Source organism: Chenopodium quinoa, unplaced genomic scaffold (assembly GCF_001683475.1).
Source record: "Chenopodium quinoa cultivar QQ74 unplaced genomic scaffold, ASM168347v1, whole genome shotgun sequence".
NCBI lineage: Eukaryota > Viridiplantae > Streptophyta > Magnoliopsida > Caryophyllales > Amaranthaceae > Chenopodium > Chenopodium quinoa.
Window position 1 is genome coordinate 2,801,908 of NW_018744821.1, and position 20,960 is coordinate 2,822,867.

Here is a 20,960-nt window from a genome sequence, read left to right on the forward strand (position 1 = left end):
TTCTTTAATCTTATCTTTTCAAAAAGGATAATTAAGATCTTTTAGAAATTTATAGAAGCTTCGAATTAATCCTAATTAGTTTAGGAATAGGATTAAACCTTTGAACCCTCCACATGATCATTGGGTCGTAGGTAAGATCCGGTTCGAGCCCAGTTTAGTATTTTAGCCATAACTTCCTCATTATTCATCGGAATTGGGCTTATAATATATCGTTGGAAATTTGTTTTCAAGCCCCATTCAACTACACCATTAATGAACCCATATCACGGACCAAAATAAACTGGAATGCAAGTTTTTTCAAAAATAAGGTAAGAAAGAAATATTTTCAAAAACAAAAAGAAGAGATATTTTAATAAAAACATCCCCATCACTAGACTTTTCACACTTTCGCTTTGTTCGATAATCAAATGACATGAAAGGTATTCATCACTGGGTTTGGTTTTTGGGAGACACAAATGGGTGTCTACACATTAGTAATTATTTAAATTTTCTAGAATAATCTAGAAGTAAGGTTATTTAAGTTCTAATGGGATTAGGATTAATAATTATACTTTTATTTAATTTTGGAAAGATAAAGGATTTTATTTGGAATAAAAAAGTGTTTTTAGAAGATTAAATCTAATTTTTAAAGATAAGTATGGACTCTTATTAATCCCAATTATATTGGAACGGACTGCGTACGAAAATTTATCGTACAGCACCATCGCACTGCCACAAGCCTGTCGCTGAACGACAGGCCTATCACCAAACAAGCCTGTCGCAAAGGACAATCCAATTGAAATTCTAACTCTTTTCGATCTTATTCAATCATTTTTCTCTATAAATAGGGCCAGTTTCCCCGTTTTCAATCATCAACAATCATTATCTATTCTTCTCTCTCTAAGTTAAAAGCTTGTTCTTTCTCACTCTTTCTAAGACTAGCTTTTCCAAAAACAACATACGTCCATCACGAGACTTAGACACACTTAACTAATCTCGAAGTCGCCTTTGCCCTAGACGTTTGGTCCCAAATCCCTATTTCAATTATTTAAATTAATTGTTTGATTTAATACTTTTATTGAACTTACTAACGTGTGTATTGTTTTAATAGAAAAAGATACGAGGCAACAAAGTGAGTAATTTCATTACTATATATCTTTAGAAAGAATGTTTAGATTATCTTAATTCCTAATATCATGTTAGGGTGTTATTGCTTTTTAGTATCATGTTTAGGTTGTTTCCTATTTCTTGTATCATGTATGTCTCTAGTATCATATTAGGATTAAAACTTTGATATTTAATGTTTAGTTACATGCTAGGATTTGTTATCAATCATTTTAGTATCATGCATAGGATCTTACTAATAATATTATTATGCTTTGATTAGAATAATATTATGATAATGATGATTTGTTGTATAAATATTATTATGTTGCTTGATATTATTATTGTTGTTTCTTGATCACGCCCTCTCTTACAAGTTTAAAGGGAATTTGTACTTGAAATTACGCTTAATAAAATAATTAATAATTTTATTTAGGCTAATGTGATTTTAATTCAAGTGATCGCCAATAATAGATTTGTTTGTGCATTATTAATCAACCAAAATAGATTAAACAAGTTTAGGATTAATGTATTGATTGTATGTTAGTCAAAAAGCGCACGTGAATATGAGAAGAACAAAGTAGAGGCCTATTTAGGGCAGGTTCAATCTCTTTCAGGTTGGATTTGTACCTTCATACCCGAATATCCAGTCATGGTTCAGGACCACTATGGAGTTAGCGATCTCATGGATCGTAAAGGGGTGTAACCTTCATCTTGTGAACGGTTTACAAATTCCTAAAATTTGTTGGCAACTCTTTGGACGCCACCATGCTTAAGTGTATGATCATAGTGGGGATCAAGTGTGGGATTCTTGAAATAATTTCCTACAGTTTTTGGCGACTCTGCTGGGGAGGATTTCTATTTTAATTCCTAAAATTTATTTTGGAAATAATTTAGAATGAGTGGATGAGACTTGACACGTTCTAAGTATTCATGTGCGTAATTTTGACTGACATTCATGGCATAAGCATAAAAAGGTCCGCATTGGAAAGACAATCCGTAATGCGTCAAAAATATAGGATTTTACACGTAGTAAATTTAGGAAATATCTTTCACAACTAGAATAAAAAAAAACTACGAAAAATCGGAATATTTTGAGAACACAGAACGCTGCTAAGGCATGTAGGAACTTTCGTGAGAAAACAGTGCCCATCGCAGTGCGATGGCTCTGTCGCGGTGCCATAATTTTTTCGCATCGCGACAGAGTCATCTCCTTGCGATGGTCCCTGTTCTCTCACGACAAGTTATTCCAATATCGAGCCAGATTTCTACCTTCTTGCTTCGACCGATTCTAGCAATGTTTGGCTGATTCTACTTCCTGATTGAGTTTTTCCTTCTTTTCCGAACCCATATGTGTTCTACATCCGAGTTTGTGAATTCACCAAACCATGGAAGCAAGTTTAACTTATGGGTCTCATACATATGCGCCAACCCTTCCAAAGGTTAGGCTTCCGCGCGATGCATTTAGACTCATAACCATGGACCCTATTTTAACTACCCTAATCCTTGAACTTTAGAGAACTAGAGCCATGGTTAGGTTGCAAAATCATTACATCATGTTGTGACTACGTGTGCAATATTTGCTTGTGCATAGCTTATATGTGTTTACGCTAACTATTTGTTTGACTTGTGATTGAGTATAAATAAACTAATGAGTAAAGGACTTTGCTTAATTAATTAATTAATACGAGTAATTAAAGTCTAATATAAATTGACTAAACATGACTTAGCACGACTATATGCTTATTCCTTTGGAAGTAGAACATTGGAAATAGGTTCAAACTGACGTCTCAAAGTTGTCGCGGAAGTTTGACCTGTGGTGCGACACGCAAGTGTCTGTCGTGACGCGATAATGATATCGCGCTACAACAGCTCTGTCGTGACACGACAGTACCATTGTTAACGCGATGGTCTAGTTTTTGACTTGGGTCTTCACAACGTGTCTAATTGATTAATTAATTAATAAAACGAGGTCATTTTTAGTCTCTAATTGAGTCTAGCTACTTAGTCCTTGGTCTTACGCAAAGTGTCAAACATGCCACTTTCACTCACTAGTTAAAAGCACCCACTTTGTATATGTTTCACTATGAACATGTTTAGGAAGTCTCGTATGCACGTTTTTTTCGTCAGTTTTTAAGGGGGTAAGTCGGATATTAATCCTCCCAACATAACCATGTTGTTTAAACCATAAACTTGATTCCCAAAAATGCACCCTATAGAATGACACATGTCCCTCTCTGATTGGGCCATGTAGCAAGGGTATTTTTACCCAAAACAATTATTCTAAATAAATTAAAGGAAAATAGTGGAACATGTGCCAAAAATAAAATTGAAATTACATTTAGGGTGCTTTATACATGGAAGTTGTTTCATGTAAATGGAATTATAGGCGTAATTCAAAGCGCGCCTACCTAAGCATGTTGTGAAATGATTGGCACTCATAGTAAGTGGGAATTGACATATATGATTCGAAATAAAGAATAGGGACAATTAAATTAGGGAGCCGCCAACAAGTTTATTTTTAAGGAACTTGTAAACCATTCACAAATCATTTAATGTTACCACGATAAAGGGACAATGGTAGATAGCAACAATTGACCCGTGAAGGTTACACCCCATTCATAATCTACGAGATTACTAACTCCGTCCATATGGTTTGGAACCACAAAAGGAGGATCAAGGATGATTGTACGAAGTGAGTTATAAGAGTCACATTCGCCCGTATTAGCCTCTACTCAATTCTTATTATGAAAAGTATTTTCTGTGATCTCAAAGCCATAGAAACAAAAAATCAATTTGTTTCAAACTATTAATAGTCTAAATTGTTTGAATATTAATGCAACACATAATTCTAAATATTGTGATCACTTTTATTAAACAAAACAAGATTATAACGAAATAAACCTAAATCGGTCATCTAAATTATCTTATTATGTGTTATATTCAATTACATATTCCCATTAAACATGCACTATAGTGATCAAGAATAACAATAGAATCAACAATAATATTAGAAGCAATTTAACCATAACATCGACTATAATATTGTCAAATCCCACATTTTTTTTGGTATAATAATGATCAAAATTATTGTGTCTATTAAACATCAGCTATAATAGTAGTTCTCAACTATTCCACCTATATTTAACACAAAGATAAGCTCACAAAATATATACGGAGTAATTAATGAAATTATGCTATTGATTTTAGCAAAGATATTTTGACAAAGGCCAAGGAACGCTCTTATACAATGAACAAAACCGACACACACAAAGGTACACATTGTTTTAATGAGAAAAAACAAGTTGCTCACAAGGAGAAACAAATTTGTTTCTTCTGGGGTAGCTTCGCAATTTCACCTGTTGAAAAAAATTTCATTTTTAGAAGTTTGCGATGAAACTGAGAAAACGATTTTGATTTATGCTCGACGAAGCTTACAAGAAGCTTCTATTGAGCTCAAGACCGGGCTTCAATGGGAAAATTAATGGAAGAGGACATCACCCTTACCCTTTGGAACTAACTAAGACTTTAAAAGTGATTTAGTCATTTAGATGATCTGATTGCCTTTTGAGTCACACTCTATGAATTGGTTACCTATGTCCTCTAAATGAGAAGGCGCTATCACTTCATTGATTACTACTCTAGCTAGAAACTTTACTAGATCATCAACAATTATAGGATTATCCAAGCCAATGTCATCAACTGATTCTATTAGCATTATAAATCCATTTGCAACATCTTCAGCTGGTAAACTTAAGGATGATAGAAGAACTGATGCTATTTCTTTTTCCTTATTCGTACGGTCCATTGCTAGATTGATCAATCTCTTCACAAATACAACATTCAGCTTTGAAGATGATGTAGAATTCTTTGAGTCTTGGCAGTTGTATAATTCTATTGTATCCCGTGATAAGAAGTACACTTGATTAATGGCTTATAAACCAATTTATTCTCATGACGTGACATCAGCCAAAACACCTTTACTTGTAAAAGTGTTCTACTATTGCAAAGGATCAATCTAGATTCTTTAGCGCGTTTAGACTAGAAAATACTTTTTCCTAACCTTAATAGCTATTTATCTCAAGCACTTAGCAAATCAAGGACCGTTTCAACATCTTTTAATATTTCAGAACGATTCTCTATTCTTTAAGAACTTCGCAGAATAAGTCTCAGATCTATTTCCTTGACTAATTTGATCCTCGTCTATTCTAGACTCGATCAAAGTGGGGGCTAAATGTAGACATCTACTTTTGGCTTCCTGTCCCGACACGAAGTGCAATGACAATAAATAAAACCATCTTCGTGTTGGATTAACGTGGAGAACACTTATGGATAATTGATTGGATTGCAAGTACATAAAAATAAACTAGCCTAACCCAAAAACAAAAGCATTAAGGTCCAATCAACTAAGCCCAATCTTAATTAGGCTTAAGCCTAAGCTTAAACCCTAAAATGACGGATTTAGAGCCGCCTAGGTTAAAAATCAATGCTGCCGCAGAGAAATCCGCGTGCATTTCACTAAGTCGCGCTGGTCTCGCGCGCGCAACTCATAAGGTTGCGTGCAACACCCATTGCAAATGCTAGTGATGCGCTTGTGGAAGATTCAGAATTTCATAAAAATATGAAATCAAATCTTACCGTAATACAACGCTCAAGATAATCAGTTACGTTGCCTATAGCATCGCAATCTAATTACTTGCGCTTGGATGCCGCGCACAACCCATTTAGATGCGCGCAACACTTGCTGCGAAAGAATGTTCAAAACCCTAATCGTACCTATTCCCTATAAATAGGGGATTAATACGAGGCTTAAACAGACATATATTAACCTAAAACTCTGGCATAAATTTTGTGAACTTGTCTGCTACCAAACCCTCTTGACCTAAACACTCACCCCTTTTAATACTTGTTATTACGGTGGAGGTTCCCGAACAAGAAGGAGTCCATAAGTGTTCTAAACGAAGATCTAGCAAAGAGAAGTGGTAAATTCCCGAGCACTTAGATCAATCACCCTTTATTTTATTGTTTAAAACAACTTTAATTTATTAATTAGTGTTGTTTGATCACTTTAAACGGATTTCTATTTAATCAATTCCACATAGTATCTTTCGTTAAATAAGAATAAAATTTAATAATTAATTGTTGGTTGTTCACCTAAGCCAAGGCGAATCTTGTTTGTTTTGTTCTTTTAACAAATTTGAATTAAATAAAGAATAACGACTTTGCAATGTAATTTCTACGTGATTGACGCTTGTAAATAAAATCAACTAACTTAGTTTTTAGGTGCCACGTTGCATATATTGTTTGGTGATGAAATTGTGAAAAAGGAAGAGCTAGTAGAGGCCGTAACTAGGGCTAGAATTGCGATTCCTCCCTAAAAGGAACGTTATTTTAGCACCCTCGCTCCCGAACTCATTTCTGGTACACGTAGATGATGGGTGTCATAAATGACACCCATTTGATGAGCATTTAGGTTGTTTTTACCTTCTTTTCATAGCTTTCTTGCTCAATAAATAATTAGTTTTATGCTGTTAGTCTTAGTCTTACTTTTCCTGTCTTATTTTGTAGCTTTTGTGCATTTCTATGGTTTTTCTAGTCTTTTCTCCTTTATTTGCTCTATTTTCGTGGTTATAGGTATTGTACGAGGTTCGGGTCTTGATATTGGTGATTTACTAAGGTGGAGGAAGTTTTTAGAGCAAGCTCATGGCAATTGGAAAGCTCAAGATGCAAGGAAGTGGATTCTCCAAGTTCTAGCTCTTACGCCCTCAAGCCGTGCTCTCATGAATATAGGGTGTTGAACCCACAATCAAGTGCTTTTGGGACTTCCTCCTTTTGTGTTCATCATCATCATAATTGTGTGACCTTAGCGAATGCGCGAAGCCGCAAAAAGATCCGAAGAAACCCAGAAGAGCGCGGGCACGCAGTTCCCTTGCGTGAGCGCGTAGGCCTGCTGCGCGGGCCCTCCTCTACGGGTTCTGGCTTCGATCTTCTTCGTTTTACGCCAGATATAAATACCCTTTTGAACCCAATTTTTTCAAGCAAGTTTTATTTTAGATTTTGATCATATTCTTAGCTTACTTGAGAGCTTATCTCTCTAGTTTTAGGTTTAGTTTAGGAGTAGATTTTAGAGAGAATGGTGATTGAGAGATCGAAGATTCAATGGTGACAATTGTGTTTGAGATCTTCTCTATTATCAATGAGAATTCTTAACTCTATCTCATTTTATTACTTTGTTTGATTTCATATTTGTTTGGTTTGATTTTAATGTTTAATTGTTGATTAGTGTAGTTGTTCTTCATATATTGTTGATTCTTGATTTCTTTAGTTATTAGTTGATTTGATGATGATGTTAGAGTAGTTGTTTGCTAGGAATTGGGTGAAACTTGTATGATTGATTGATTGTGCTTAATTTGGAGATTGTGTTGATTAATTGTTGAGATTAAAGTGATTAATGGAAGTTTGCATGTGTGTAATTCGATTAGGCCTTGAGAATTATGCTAGATTTCATTGTGAGTCTGCATTGATACATACCATTGATTTTTAGCGTGAAATTGTCGATTGAGCTTGATTAGTGATGCTCCTAGTTAGAGTCTCTTGTAGTTGGCGCTAGTTTGACCTCTAGGAGATAGCTTGTTGACTCTTTTGATTGAGCTTGCCATTAGTCTTCACAACTATTGACTTGCTTGTATTTCTGAGTTGCTACAATTGTCATGATTCCTTGTTGATCCCGTTCCTAGTGCTTTATTTGTTTGGAAGTTGGTTGATGTTCTCTCTTTATCTTTGTCTTCGACCTAGCTTAGGCGTATAATTGAGAGCGCTTGAACATTACCGTTCCTTTGGGTTCGACCCTTGACTTGCCTTTATACTAGTATATAGGTTTGTTAAGTGTTTATAAATTTTGTTTGATCGAGGGAGGATTAGATTCAACGACCTAGTTCCACCCCTCGTCAGTAGACAAATTTTGGCATGGGTAAACTTACGCTTCATGCCAAATATCCCTTGAACTCTACTTGGGAGAAAGGCATGAACGAGGTTTATGAGTTTTCCTAAAACTCATTGGCGACTCCTACTTGTTTCTTACAAAAAAGCGTAATGATAGAATCAGTTCTAATTCAAGGTCTCCCAAACAGTCAGGAAAACAAATCCTAATACACCCTAACAAGTGTAAAGTCCTAGGCTTTTAAAGGGCCATGGACATCTAAGTATACGATGGGAACACCCTCCTTACAGAGTGTAGTTGTTCACAAATTGACCTTTTAAGTGAGTAGTTCCTGACATTTTTTTCCTGTACTTTATTTAGAAATTTGAGTATAAATTTCTTTGTTTTCTACTTTTTGCATCCGAGATGGAGGTAGGCTGACAATATCATGAATCGTGCCATGAGAATGATGACAAAATGCTTAATGACTCAAAATACATAACCCATTCTCCCTATTCTAAGGCATGAAATTTCAATACAGTTATTTTATAAAATGAGCTTAGCTTCATTAAGACAATATATAATTTACTCAGTAAGAGCATCACTTTGTCATGATAGTTCTTTCAACGTATGGTACAAAAAATTCAGGGTATTTCTTTATATCCTAAGGGATTTCTGGTTTCAATATGCTTAAGCCATTTAAAAATGCAAACTTCTTCCGAAGAGTTTCTTCGCTTCTTGTAGAAAAAATTTCAGGACAACGAGCAAAGATCATACAAATGGTATCCTTGTCAAATCCTAGATCTCGTAGAAAAACAACCACCAAAATAGCAAAAAACCACCCAGGTTAGGAAAGAATATATGAAGCAGCCTAGTAATGAACTCAGAGAACAAACTTATATTATTCATTTGGCATGAAAGAAGAGAGACCAATTTTCCTAAAACTAAGTTTAAGTATGAACCATGTCCTCAACAATACAGTAACGATCTCAAGTAGGATGAATGATTTTCATAAGAAGAAAGCTACCTTCCAAAACTCTTCAGGTCTTTGCAGTAGAAGCTGAGGACTTATAGCTATAACTTTACCTAGTTTTATAGTTCTGACCTCACACCAAGTCATCAAATTGTTCCACCATTGGCGGCCAATCCCTAATTGCTCTATTGATGCTGTTTTTAGGCACCTTCCATGATCAAATATCAATAAATACTAGGGAATAAGACCATTAAGCACTTATAGGTGACAAACAAAGTACAACATCAACATCTACATTATCCTAGTATCTCTGAAGACACCTTAGGATGAAAAAGGAATTTGATGCACATAACCTTGTTTCCTTAATAACATAAAAAGATTCCCACCGAGTCACTATCCTTTATATATAAGACTTTTGCTAATGGATATATGAAACTACAACCTCGATCTTTAGTGACTTTTTTCTTAAGTAACTCATTACTCCATATCATCCAGTATTCTAAGAACGATGGATGACAAGAGTTTTAATGACATTTCACTATGATCACCAAACAATAAAATTATTGTTAAATTGTTGACATGTGTTTAGGAATGGAACTCATAGACCTAAGTCCCAAAAACATCCATCATTACCTAACCCGCCACATAAAGACAAGTGTATATAAAGTGGAAATAGAGATAATTTGGTCGACCTACAATTACTTAGGGATATTGACAAGTGAGTTTCATTTCTAGCATAATTTCTCTCATCTAAATAATTTAAGGGTAAGTTTTCTTAGTTCTTTAATGTATTACTTATTCCTGTTAAAATTATATTAGTAGATGTTCTAATTATCTTTTACATATTATCAGCATATTTAATTATGTATTAATAAAAATAACGAGAATAGATATTTGGAAGGAAAAAAAAACATTAAATGAATCTAACAAGATTTCACTTAAAATTTTATTTCATATACATTAATGTAAGAACACCTTCAAAGTTCAGTTAATTTAGGACATTTGACTTAGAAAATGCTTTCATTACCTAATTTCAGGTTATGAAAGCATTGCCTAAGTAAAATGTCTTGCAGCTTAAATTGGGAATTGGCAATTGGTCACCATTGTAAACATAATTCTAAGGAAAGAGAACAGATCACCACAAAGGCACAAATCAGCTAAATAAAAGATCAATATAACTCATGTTACCAATGTGGGAGAGTTTCATTAACATGCATATTTCAACAATAGGATGACACACTTAGCTGAAGCAAGATGGAGATTATTTTAAAGTTTCTAAGCATTATTTACATGATACAAAAACCAACCACGAACAATGTAGCAAATCTGGATAAGGTATTATTATTCCTACACATTTAGTAACCATGAAAGGCATGCTCCACAATAGTGAGTAGTTTGAGAATCAATATCTAACTAAAGATGTGTCAGCTTATCAATATTGTATATGGACTACACTTTTACTATTGGCATGATCCAATACATGTTAATAAAACTTAATGTTTAATTTGGTTTGGATTATGAAAAGGGAATTTTACCATGCTTCTTATAATTTTATTGATGTTATAAGCATGGGAAATGAGCTATTTAAGTGTCTATGTACACGAGGATTTAATTATATTTTGGTGCCTAAATGCACTTAAGGTATTCCTAATACCGATGGATAGGATTTGTGCTGCATTGTGCACTTAAGGTGTTATTTAATGCTGAGATAATAAAAAGGGATCAACATTAAATTAATTGTGGTATAATTATTCAAGAAATTTAATTGATGTGTGTGCTTGCTTGAATGATTTACAATGATTGATTGTGTTATGGTTTGAGAGTCATCACCAAGTCTAAAATATGTAAACAACGTAAAGTGAAAGAGATTACACACCAAAACTCTTGGAACTTATACACCTTGAGTATGAACATATGGGGGGAGTATGAACATATACACTATATTTTCCTTTTATTATATGCACAGGAATTTTGCACTTTTGAGTAGTTCTTTTATTAACATGACTCAACCGTTTACATTACTAAGACTCCACTAATTAATAATAGGTAAATCATTTCATTTTATTCATTTAAGCAATAGACAAGGTTTTCCATCCCATGCTCCATTTGAAACATCAATAAAAGAAAACCCCATGCCTCCTTTCGGAAACATCAATAAACATCCAACGACCACGGGCGCGACTCCGTGACCGTAGCTAGTATGATATCTCATCTAACTCCTAGTTTTGAAAAGTATTTGAAATAAGAAACTCGTAGATCAGACGACCTCGAGAAAAGTGCACGGCTAATACCCCGTGTACCCCAACCCCTGATTGTCATTACTCCAGATGTGCACAAATCTAGAGTTTTATTTCTCATCCATCTTGCACTTTACGTGATATACAAGTTTAGACTTGATGATGACTCATATGCAAGCAATACAATCAATCCATTATCAGTCCAATCAAGTAAAGCAAACTTTCAAATTTCAATTCTTGATTTATTAGTGACAAGAAACATTTATTATTAAATCCTTTAACTACCTCGGTGTATAAACACCTTGAGTGCATAAGGCACCCCAAAAACTTAACCTTGTCATATAAGACTTAAATTCTTCCTTTACTCATTCTGTTTCCATAATCATGAATGATTAATAAATTAATCATTTCACCAATCACATACCTTTGCCTCTATGCGCACCTTGCAAAATTAGAGCATAAATAATACTTACAATATAGAATAGTGCACGTCATACGAAAATTCACAATGTATAACCAAAAAATTTAAACCAGTCATCCTTATACATGATACTAAGTTCTCAATCCATCCTTAAACATGCACTTAACAACAAGGTTTCGTAACTCGTACGTACCTTGAATATACGAGTTGGTATGCCACTTTACTAACTAGAAATCAACGAGTTGGTATGCCACTTTACTAATTATAAATCACCTTCTACAAAGTCCTCCCCTATACAACACAACAATAATTTAATAAACACCCAAGCAATTAAATTTACAGCAATACTAACTTACTTAAAAACCTTCAAAATCCAATTAAACAACACTTTAAAACCTTCCCTTTAGTTAAAATTAAAGGTTTATATAGTTCTTTAAATTTTCTTCATAAAAACCTTAAAATACACTCTTATACATGAAATTACAGCAAGTTTAAAGTTTAATAAAAATCTGAGAATTATTTAAAATCCCCTAATAATCTCCCTTTTAAATGGGTGATTAAACCCTCTTTATAAAACATCAAAAGTAGTACTTAAAAACTATTTCCAGCACTTTAGATTAATTAAAAACCCTTCAAAACTTTCTCAACACATCACTTTTATACTCAATTAAAAGTCTCCTAGGAAATAATCACTTCCTAAAAAAACAACCAACAATTAATATTACTAACCCAAGTTATTTCCCACAATATATCATGATGAAAAACCTCTTAAAACTTCAATAAATACATATATTTATGCTTAATTAACATTAAACATAATTAATTTTATTAATCAAACTCAAGGATAAAAATTTAAGCATAAAAAAACTTCGTTAAAAATCAAGCACTGCCCAAAAATCATATTTAGAGGCTGAATTTGGCCACGAGAGGGTGGTGAGTCTTTCTTAAAAATGTTGTTTCCACATGGAAAACACTACTTTTTTATCAAAATCGAATGAGTTCAGATCCTGATCGGGATTAAAACGAGATTAATATTAACGAACGGAAATCTAAAAATTAAAACACGAATTTACGTGCTCAAAATAATATGGAATTAATTTAAACTAATCAGTAGCTATAATCACCAAAATTTCAAAACATCATTATTATAAAAGCCCTAAATCAATTGTTCATCAAAAACCCTAAAATCATGATTTTCAATAATTTAAAACCCTAGTTTATAAAATTTACAAAATCTGAAAATTATGACATTTATAAAATCTGAAATCATAAAGTTTAATCATCAAAATACAATTTGATACTAATTAAATTAATTTCAAACAATAAAATCAAAACCCATAAATTAATAATTATAATTACACAAATTAATAAAACAAAGGAGTAAGAAAATAAGACTAACCTTTTTGTGTGGGAAATTTTTGGGGATTCATGGGGTATTTATAGGAGAGAATTGTGTGGTAAAATTAGGTCTGGTGAAAATAATGGGCCAATTAAATAAACAAATGGGTTAGGCTTTGTTTTTATGATCATGGATTGTAGAATATAGGTTCATAAAATAATTTGGGCTAAAATAATTTTTTTTTTACCCAAATTAATAATTTAAAACTTTTAAAATTAAATTACGGAAAAATATAAATAAATATTATAAATAAAATAAAATTTCATTTATAAAATATTTAAAAATACGGGAGATTACATTAAAAAACTTAAGAGTACCATTGAGAATTTTCCTAAATAAAATTACAATTTTAGAAGAACGTACTTAAAAAAATAACTGTAAGTGGTGAAGAATTAACATATAGGTCACAATGCAATAGTCATTAGTACTATGAACTTGAGGATCGGAATGATTTGGGCTTAAAAACTTGTTTTAGTTGAATAATAATTTTATATTTGTACATATATAAGAAAATGAATAGAATGATAAGTTAAAAAAATCATAAAGCTATGAATTTTAAAGCTAAATAGTTACTAACTATAGATGCAAATGATACTCAGCCACCATAACGTTGGTATGTAGAATGAATTAATTTGGATGTAATTGGGGTTAAACTTCTTGAATTAGGTGTGCTTCCTAAGAAAATTTGTTGCAAGAGATATACATGTACTTTTTATCTTCTTCTAACATATTCAAAATAAATTTCAAGAAGCCACTAATTAAAATGCTTATAACATATGCATTGATGCTTGTATTTTGATGAATGGATAAATTAAAAAATCCAAATTTAAACAATATTGACCATACATGTTGGTTGCTAGGTTGTAGTACTAATTATATAGGTACACAATAGAATGATATCAAATTAACAAATTAAATTGGTATATAAATAGGCGGAGAATCCCTTATATAAAACAAACATTTCTAAGTGAATTAATTAATTAATTAATTTGCTAATGGTCTTCCAAATCTATCACTCGAAATGGAAGAAAAAATGGTTTTCTACAAATCAAAGAAGAATGTAGTAGCCATTCTTTTCATCCTGGCTCTAGGTAATATATGCATTTTCTTTATAAACACATATGATGCAATTAATTAATCTATTATATTTTTGTAAGTGTTTTAATCATTATTAGATAAACTTTATATTTTAAGTACTACTGGTCTATTCGATACAGTAGTTGATATTAATTGCGGTAATGAGAATGAATTTGAGTGTAATTTGGCAATAAATAAAGTACCATCATAATTAATGTGGTTTTATCATAAATTAAAGTCAATCAGCTTAGCATTACGTACCATGGACCTTACTATCTAAATTGAATATCTTATAAACATAAAACACAAATTCATGTTCATTACCTTGATTTATAACTACCTACGTATACCAAATAGTTTGTAAGATTATTATTAACCCTACATATTGATGCTATATGTAAAACTTTTGCAGCGCAAATCATGGTTGATAAATCTGAAAGTTGTGGTATTACCGGAGAAAAATGTTCGTCTTTCTTGTTTTTTAGTACTTGTTGTCCAGGATATAGCTGCAGCAAAGGTGCTGGTCACCAATGTGTAGAAGGTAAGTGGCAAATTATGTCATTATTGTCTTATGATATAAGTAATTGAATTGTGATTTTTTTTTTTTACAACAAATTGTGATAATTTGGTTCAATTTTTTTTTTTGAGTCAAGTCAAATTTTGACACTTTTACTCTGTATGTAATATGCTTCGTAAAACTTTGTTTGTAGACCCCAAGCAAAATTGCACGCCGACGGGGGGATTATGCAATCTTTACAACCTCTGCTGTGGAAAAACTATTGTCCAAGTGCATACGGTAGATGTCTATAGTAAACAATCATGATTATCACAAGGCTCTTTTATGTGGAGCTTTATTTCATTCGAGTTTGATAGATGCTATTTAAATGGTTATTCCGGTTAATAAATTAGAAGTACTAAATATATAAAGTTCTCCTTTATCATTGTAACACTAATTAACAAAATCAGTATTGTAATATACTTGAATTTTTTCATGTGTGATTTGGAAAATATTAAAGTATAACATTCGAATATGATATTGTTCAAATTTAATCAATCAATACTTTATACTTAAGTAATCGCTAGTATTATCCCAAAAGTACACGTGACATTTTCACAACAAAAATTTTCCGTCAAAAAACTTTTTTTTTTAATAGTTTTTTTCCTTAAAAACTAATAAGATAATTGTTAAAAAAAAGTATGCAGCCTAAAATATCGTACAATAACAATAACTTTAAATAAATAATATATTTTTTAAACCGTTAATTTATAAAATGTATATCCTCTACCATGTTTAGTCGTTAATCTATAAAATGTATTGTTGTTTCCTACTGAAAATAAGGATTAAAATGCCATAATAAGGATATTAATAAAAATGCATATACAATCTTACTATAACTTATAAAAATAAATAATGTAGTGTAGTGCAAGTTAATGTGTAGCAATTAATTAATAAGAGTATTATTATTGTTTCATTCTCTCGATGTTATTTACGTTTATCAATTCAACATAATATCTAGAACTGAAATATTGTGGTCCTCGCGGGTCAGCCTTAATTCAAGGCACTCTAATTATTATTACTTAAATATTATCCTATGATGTAATCACTTATCTCTTTTCTTCTCTTGGGCTCTAAGGGCTTTGAATAACTTGATGAATGATGATAGTGTCAAGCAGTGGCGAATGTTGGACAAAATAATAAAGAGTATAGCATACACACTTATCATAGCATGTATCGTGACATTTTTGTTTATGGAAAGTGTAACATCGATAACAAATGAAAGATAAATATGAAGTAGTAGTAGTAATGAATTATTCACTTGTCAAATCCCCCAAATATAAATTAAATAATGATGTGGCTGACGAGGAGATACAGTTATAAATTAAAGGAAATTTTACAAAAATCCACATTTTATAAGCATTTTTTTTGCAAGAAACCACCTTATAATTTTTTTTTTTTTTGCAAAGACACACCTTAATTAAATTTTTATTTGGAAAACTATACCTTTATGCCGGAAAATAGAGTCAAACCCTATTTTCTGGCGTTGACTACACCATTTGCACCCACGAAACTGACAATGGAGGGGAGAAGGGTGGCTAGGGCTATAGAGGAGGGTTTGGGGTGGTCAACGTCGTTAAAGGGGTGTGTTTAGGGTGGTCAACGCCGTATAAGGGGGTGTGTTTATGGTGGTCAATGCCATGAAAGGGTGGTTTTGTGGGTGGGGCTTAGGAGGGAGGTGGTTTCGTGGGTGGGGCTGGGGAGAGAGGTGGTTTCGTGGGTAGATTGGGGTAGTCAACGCAGGAAAATGGGGTCAAACCTTATTTTCCGACATAAAGACATTGATTTGCAAAAAAAATTATAAATTAAAATGTGTCATTGCAAAAAAAATTTATAAGGTGGTTTCTTGCAAAAAATTGCTTATAAAAGGTGGTTTTTTTTTACAAAATTTCCTAAATTAAATTACAATATTAGAGTGAACTTAAAAAAACTTTAAGTAGTAAAGAAGTAACATATAAAGGTCATAATGCAATGGTCATTAGTACTATGATAACTTGAGGATCGACAGTGGCAGATCCACAAAGGCACATGCTACCCCTGAAAAAAAAAGGGAAATTCTCTTTGGTAACACTATAGTTTTTACATTTCTCAGTGGTGAATTGCGAAAAATCTTAATATCTTTGGTAAACCTAATTTTTTTATATTATTCAATTATAACATTAATGATAAAATTTAACTATATATTTAACTATGGTTAATTAGTTTTTTTTAATATTTATTTTAGAAATATTTTTATTAAAAAAAATCACCCATCTCCCCAACAGCCAGCCACGTCCTCCCCGCTCCAACCCACGCCGATGCCCAGCCTTACCTTCGCCGGTGCACCGGCGGTCGACCTCCCCTCCCCCCGCGCGCCTCTCCGTCCCCTTGAACCACCACGCCTTCCCCGAAACCAACTCCCCCAACCCTGAAATCCCCCTCGAAAATCCTCAAATTCTCAATCTCTTCTCCGTAAATGAAATCAGATTAATTCCTCAAATTTTCGAAGCTTTAAGGTATGATTTTGCTCGGTTTTTTGTTTTGATTTCGCTGGGTTTGATTTCGCTCAGTTTTGAGGGTTATTTTTGCTCGATTTTAGGGTTCCTTATGTTCGATTTAGGGTTTGAAGGGGCGTTTTTTGCCAGTAAGGAAGGGGACACCGGCGATGGGAGGAGAAGGCTTGGTCATAGGAGAGAGAGGAGGGGGGTCACCGGCGGTAGGAGGAGAATGTTCGGTTAGAGGAGAGAGAGGAGGGTGGTGGAGGAAAGGTCGCCGACGGTTTGTGAGGGTGTGGGAGGGCCGATTAGGGTTCTTCGAGTGTGGTGGGATGGGTAGGGGAGGTTTCCAGGTGCTTTTGGGGGTGGAGGAGGTTTCCAGGTGGTTTCGGGGGTGGGGGAGGTGAAGTTTTAGGTAGTTTCAAGGGAAGTGAGGTGGAAATCGAAGGGGGAGGGGAATGGTTGTTCGCCGGCGCTAGAAAAGGGGAGGGGGTCTGGGTGGCGGCGGCGCCGACAAAGGGAGGGGCTGGTTGCTGGTTCGGTGGGAGGGTTGGGTGTTTTTTTTTTTAAAAAAATTTAAATTTAAGTTAATTATTAAAAAAATAATAAAATTAACCATGGTTAATGATTTTAACTAAAATGATTATTATCTTTGGTAAACAATAATACAATGTTACCAAAGATAATAAGTTTTTTTTTTTCAATTTACCACCGAGAAAGTCAAAAAATATGGTGTTACCAAAGAGAATTTCCCAAATAAAAAGAGTTGTTCAAAAAGACCTATTCTTTTAAATAACTGGTCTCTTTGCGGCTGCTATAACGAATGTCCATACGCTCGCCTCTTTCCATGTTAAAAGAAAAGATACCTATTATATATAAAATAGGTCTCTTAATTGTTTTTTTTATTTAACTTGCTTTCCATGTCAAAAGAAAAGAGATATGTTATATATAAAACAGGTCTCTTAGGTTCTGATTTTTTTTATTTAAACAAATTACTTTTACTTATATTTGTACATTTTTTTTTATTTTGAAAGATTCTCGTCTAAGTTATAAAAAATTATAAAGTTGTAGATCTACCAAAATGAATTTTTAAAATTTAATGGCTAATTATTAAATGATAATACTAGTATATGATATATAACTTTTTCTAAATTTTTTCCTTATTATTCTATGCTACCCCTAGTTAGAATTACTAGATCTGCAACTGAGGATCCAATGATTTGGGCTTAATTACTTGCATTTTAATTACGTGAATAATAATTTGATATTTGAACATAAGAGAATGAATAGAATGATAAGTTAAAAAAAACCCAAAAAGCTAAAAATTTAAAAGCTAAATAGTATACTAATTATAGATGCAATTGATACTCACTCACCATAAGCTTGATATGTGGCATGAGATTAATTCGGATGTAAAAGGAGTTAAACTTCTGTGAATCAGGTACGCTTCCTAAGAAAATTTGTTGCAAAATATATACAAGTACTATTTATTTTCTTCCAACGAATTCACGGCAAATTCCAAGAAGGCACTAATTAAAATGCTTAATAACATATGCATTGATGCTTGTATTTTGATGGATGGATAAACTAAAAACTCTAAATTTAAACAATATCTACCACCAATGTTGGTTGCTAGGTTGTAATACTAATTATATAGGTACATAGGAGAATGATATCAAATCAAACCAATTAAATTTACATATATATAAATAAGCGGAGAATCCCTTATATAAGACAAATATTTCTAAATGATTTGATTAATTAATAAATTTACTAATAGTCTTTCAATTCTATCACTCGAAATGGAGAGAAAAATGATTTTCTACAAATCAAACAAGAATGTAGTAGCCATTATTTTCATCCTGGCTCTAGGTAATATATATAATTTTATTGTAATCACATATGATGCAATTAATTAGTCCATTATATTTTTGTAGGTGTTTCAATCATATAAGATAAATTTTATCATCTAAGTACTAATGGTTTTTTCGACACTATAATTGTCTAATTGATTATTGATGGCAGTAATGAGAAGTAATCTAAGTGTAACTTGATAAGAAATAAAGTAACATCATATTAATGTGAATTTTTTGTTTTTTTTTTTTTATTTTTTTATTTTTTTTTATCATAAGTCAATTAGCTTAGCATTATGTACCATGGACCTTAGTGAATAGAATCTCTTATAAACTTACAACACAAATTCATTCTCATTAGCATGATTTATTATTGTATACGTATATCAAATAGATTGTAGACTATTAACCCTATAGATTGATGCTATATGTGAAACTTTTGCAGTGCAAATCATGATTGATAAATCTGAGAGTTGTGGTATTATCGGAGAAAAATGTTCATCTTTCTTATTTATTAGTAATTGTTGTCTGGGATATAGGTGCAGCAAAGGTGCAGGTCACAAATGTGTAGAAGGTAAGTGGAAAACTGTGTCATTATTTTCTTAAGATATAAGTAATATAATTCTGATAATTTGTTTTGTTTTATATAACAAATTGTGATAATTTGGTTCATATCAACTCATTTTGAGTCAAGTTAGATTTTAACACTTTTACTCCGTATGTAATATGCTCATACAAATTTAATTGTAGACCCCAAGCAACAGTGCATGCCTTTGGGGGGATTTTGCGATCCTTACAACCCATGTTGTGGAAGAAACTATTGTTCACACGCAAGCGGTATATGTAAACAATGATTATCACAAGGCTCGTTTACATGGAGCTTTATTTCATTTGAGTTTGTTAGTTTGGCTTTTTTTTTAATGATTATTCCTGCTAATAAATAAGAAGTACTAAAGATTTAAAGTACTCATTTATCATTGTAGCACTAATTTACAAAATCAACATTATAATACACTCGAAATTTTCATATGTGCTTTGGAAAATATAAGAGTGTAAACATTCGAATTAATGTAAAATATTGTTCAAATTAATCAATAGCATAATACCAAAACAAACACCAAGAATGACATATGTCACTTCCTAATGTTGTCATTTTCCCTGCAAAATCCCTTTTTCTCTTTTTTTTTTAATTAAACTATCTCATTCCTTATATAAAATATTTCACTATAATTTTTTGAATTATATATATCAAATATATATTTGAATATATTTTGATTAAAAGATTTTAAACATATAAATGTCACAATAGGAAACATTGTATAACAATGAATATATTTGATTAGAAATAAAAATAAATTGATCTTTATAATAAAGTGATTCTTTATAATAAATTAATTTTTTAATATACACATTTATATAATAATAATTTCTAATATTTTTTTTTACAATATCATTACTATCAATTTTTTGTTATTTGATGATCATTACTATTAGATGGGACAGATACATTATGTTAAATTAATATCACAATATCTTCACTATAGATGCACCATGCACGCATAATATTATCACAATATCACACTATTAGATGGATTTGTTGGGATAATTCTAAAATTTATGTCAAAAGTTCATATTTAAATGACAGGTAAGCTCACTTACTTGTTAATTACAAACATCTTAACAAAGAAATACTTATCACAGTTGCCTATTGCCCTACTCAAGAGTGGAAGAGAAACATTTCTTTTTGGACAATTTAATTATATTTTGTCAAAATACTCACCTACTATGGCGGCTCTTAGGGGATTATAATGAGATGATAGATTGTAGTGATAAAATTGGGGATTCCCCCATTTACCCCGCAACAATTGTGTAGACTTCCAAATTTATTGAAAATACCAATGTTGTAGATGTCCCATGTTTGCAAAATGCTTTCTTGTGGAAACAATATTATGCTAACAGTGTCATCTA

General features: G+C 32.2%; 1 protein-coding gene across 1 annotated transcript; it reads left to right on the forward strand.

The window, feature by feature from the left end:
- Positions 1–18,878: 18,878 nt before the first annotated feature.
- LOC110704088 lies at positions 18,879–20,145 on the forward strand. Its single transcript, XM_021881868.1, has 3 exons — positions 18,879–19,011; positions 19,438–19,566; positions 19,743–20,145. Exons 1-3 carry the CDS (start codon positions 18,942–18,944, stop codon positions 19,844–19,846), a joined length of 303 nt encoding a protein of 100 aa, XP_021737560.1. The 5' UTR covers positions 18,879–18,941; the 3' UTR covers positions 19,847–20,145.
- The last annotated feature ends 815 nt before the right edge of the window (positions 20,146–20,960 follow it).

Coding starts and splice junctions, on each gene's coding strand:
- LOC110704088 (XM_021881868.1), top strand. CDS start 18,942: ATGGAGAGAAAAATGATTTTCTACAAATCAAACAAGAATGTAGTAGCC. Junction 19,012..19,437: donor TATTTTCATCCTGGCTCTAG/GTAATATATATA, acceptor AAACTTTTGCAG/TGCAAATCATGATTGATAAA. Junction 19,567..19,742: donor AGGTCACAAATGTGTAGAAG/GTAAGTGGAAAA, acceptor ATTTAATTGTAG/ACCCCAAGCAACAGTGCATG.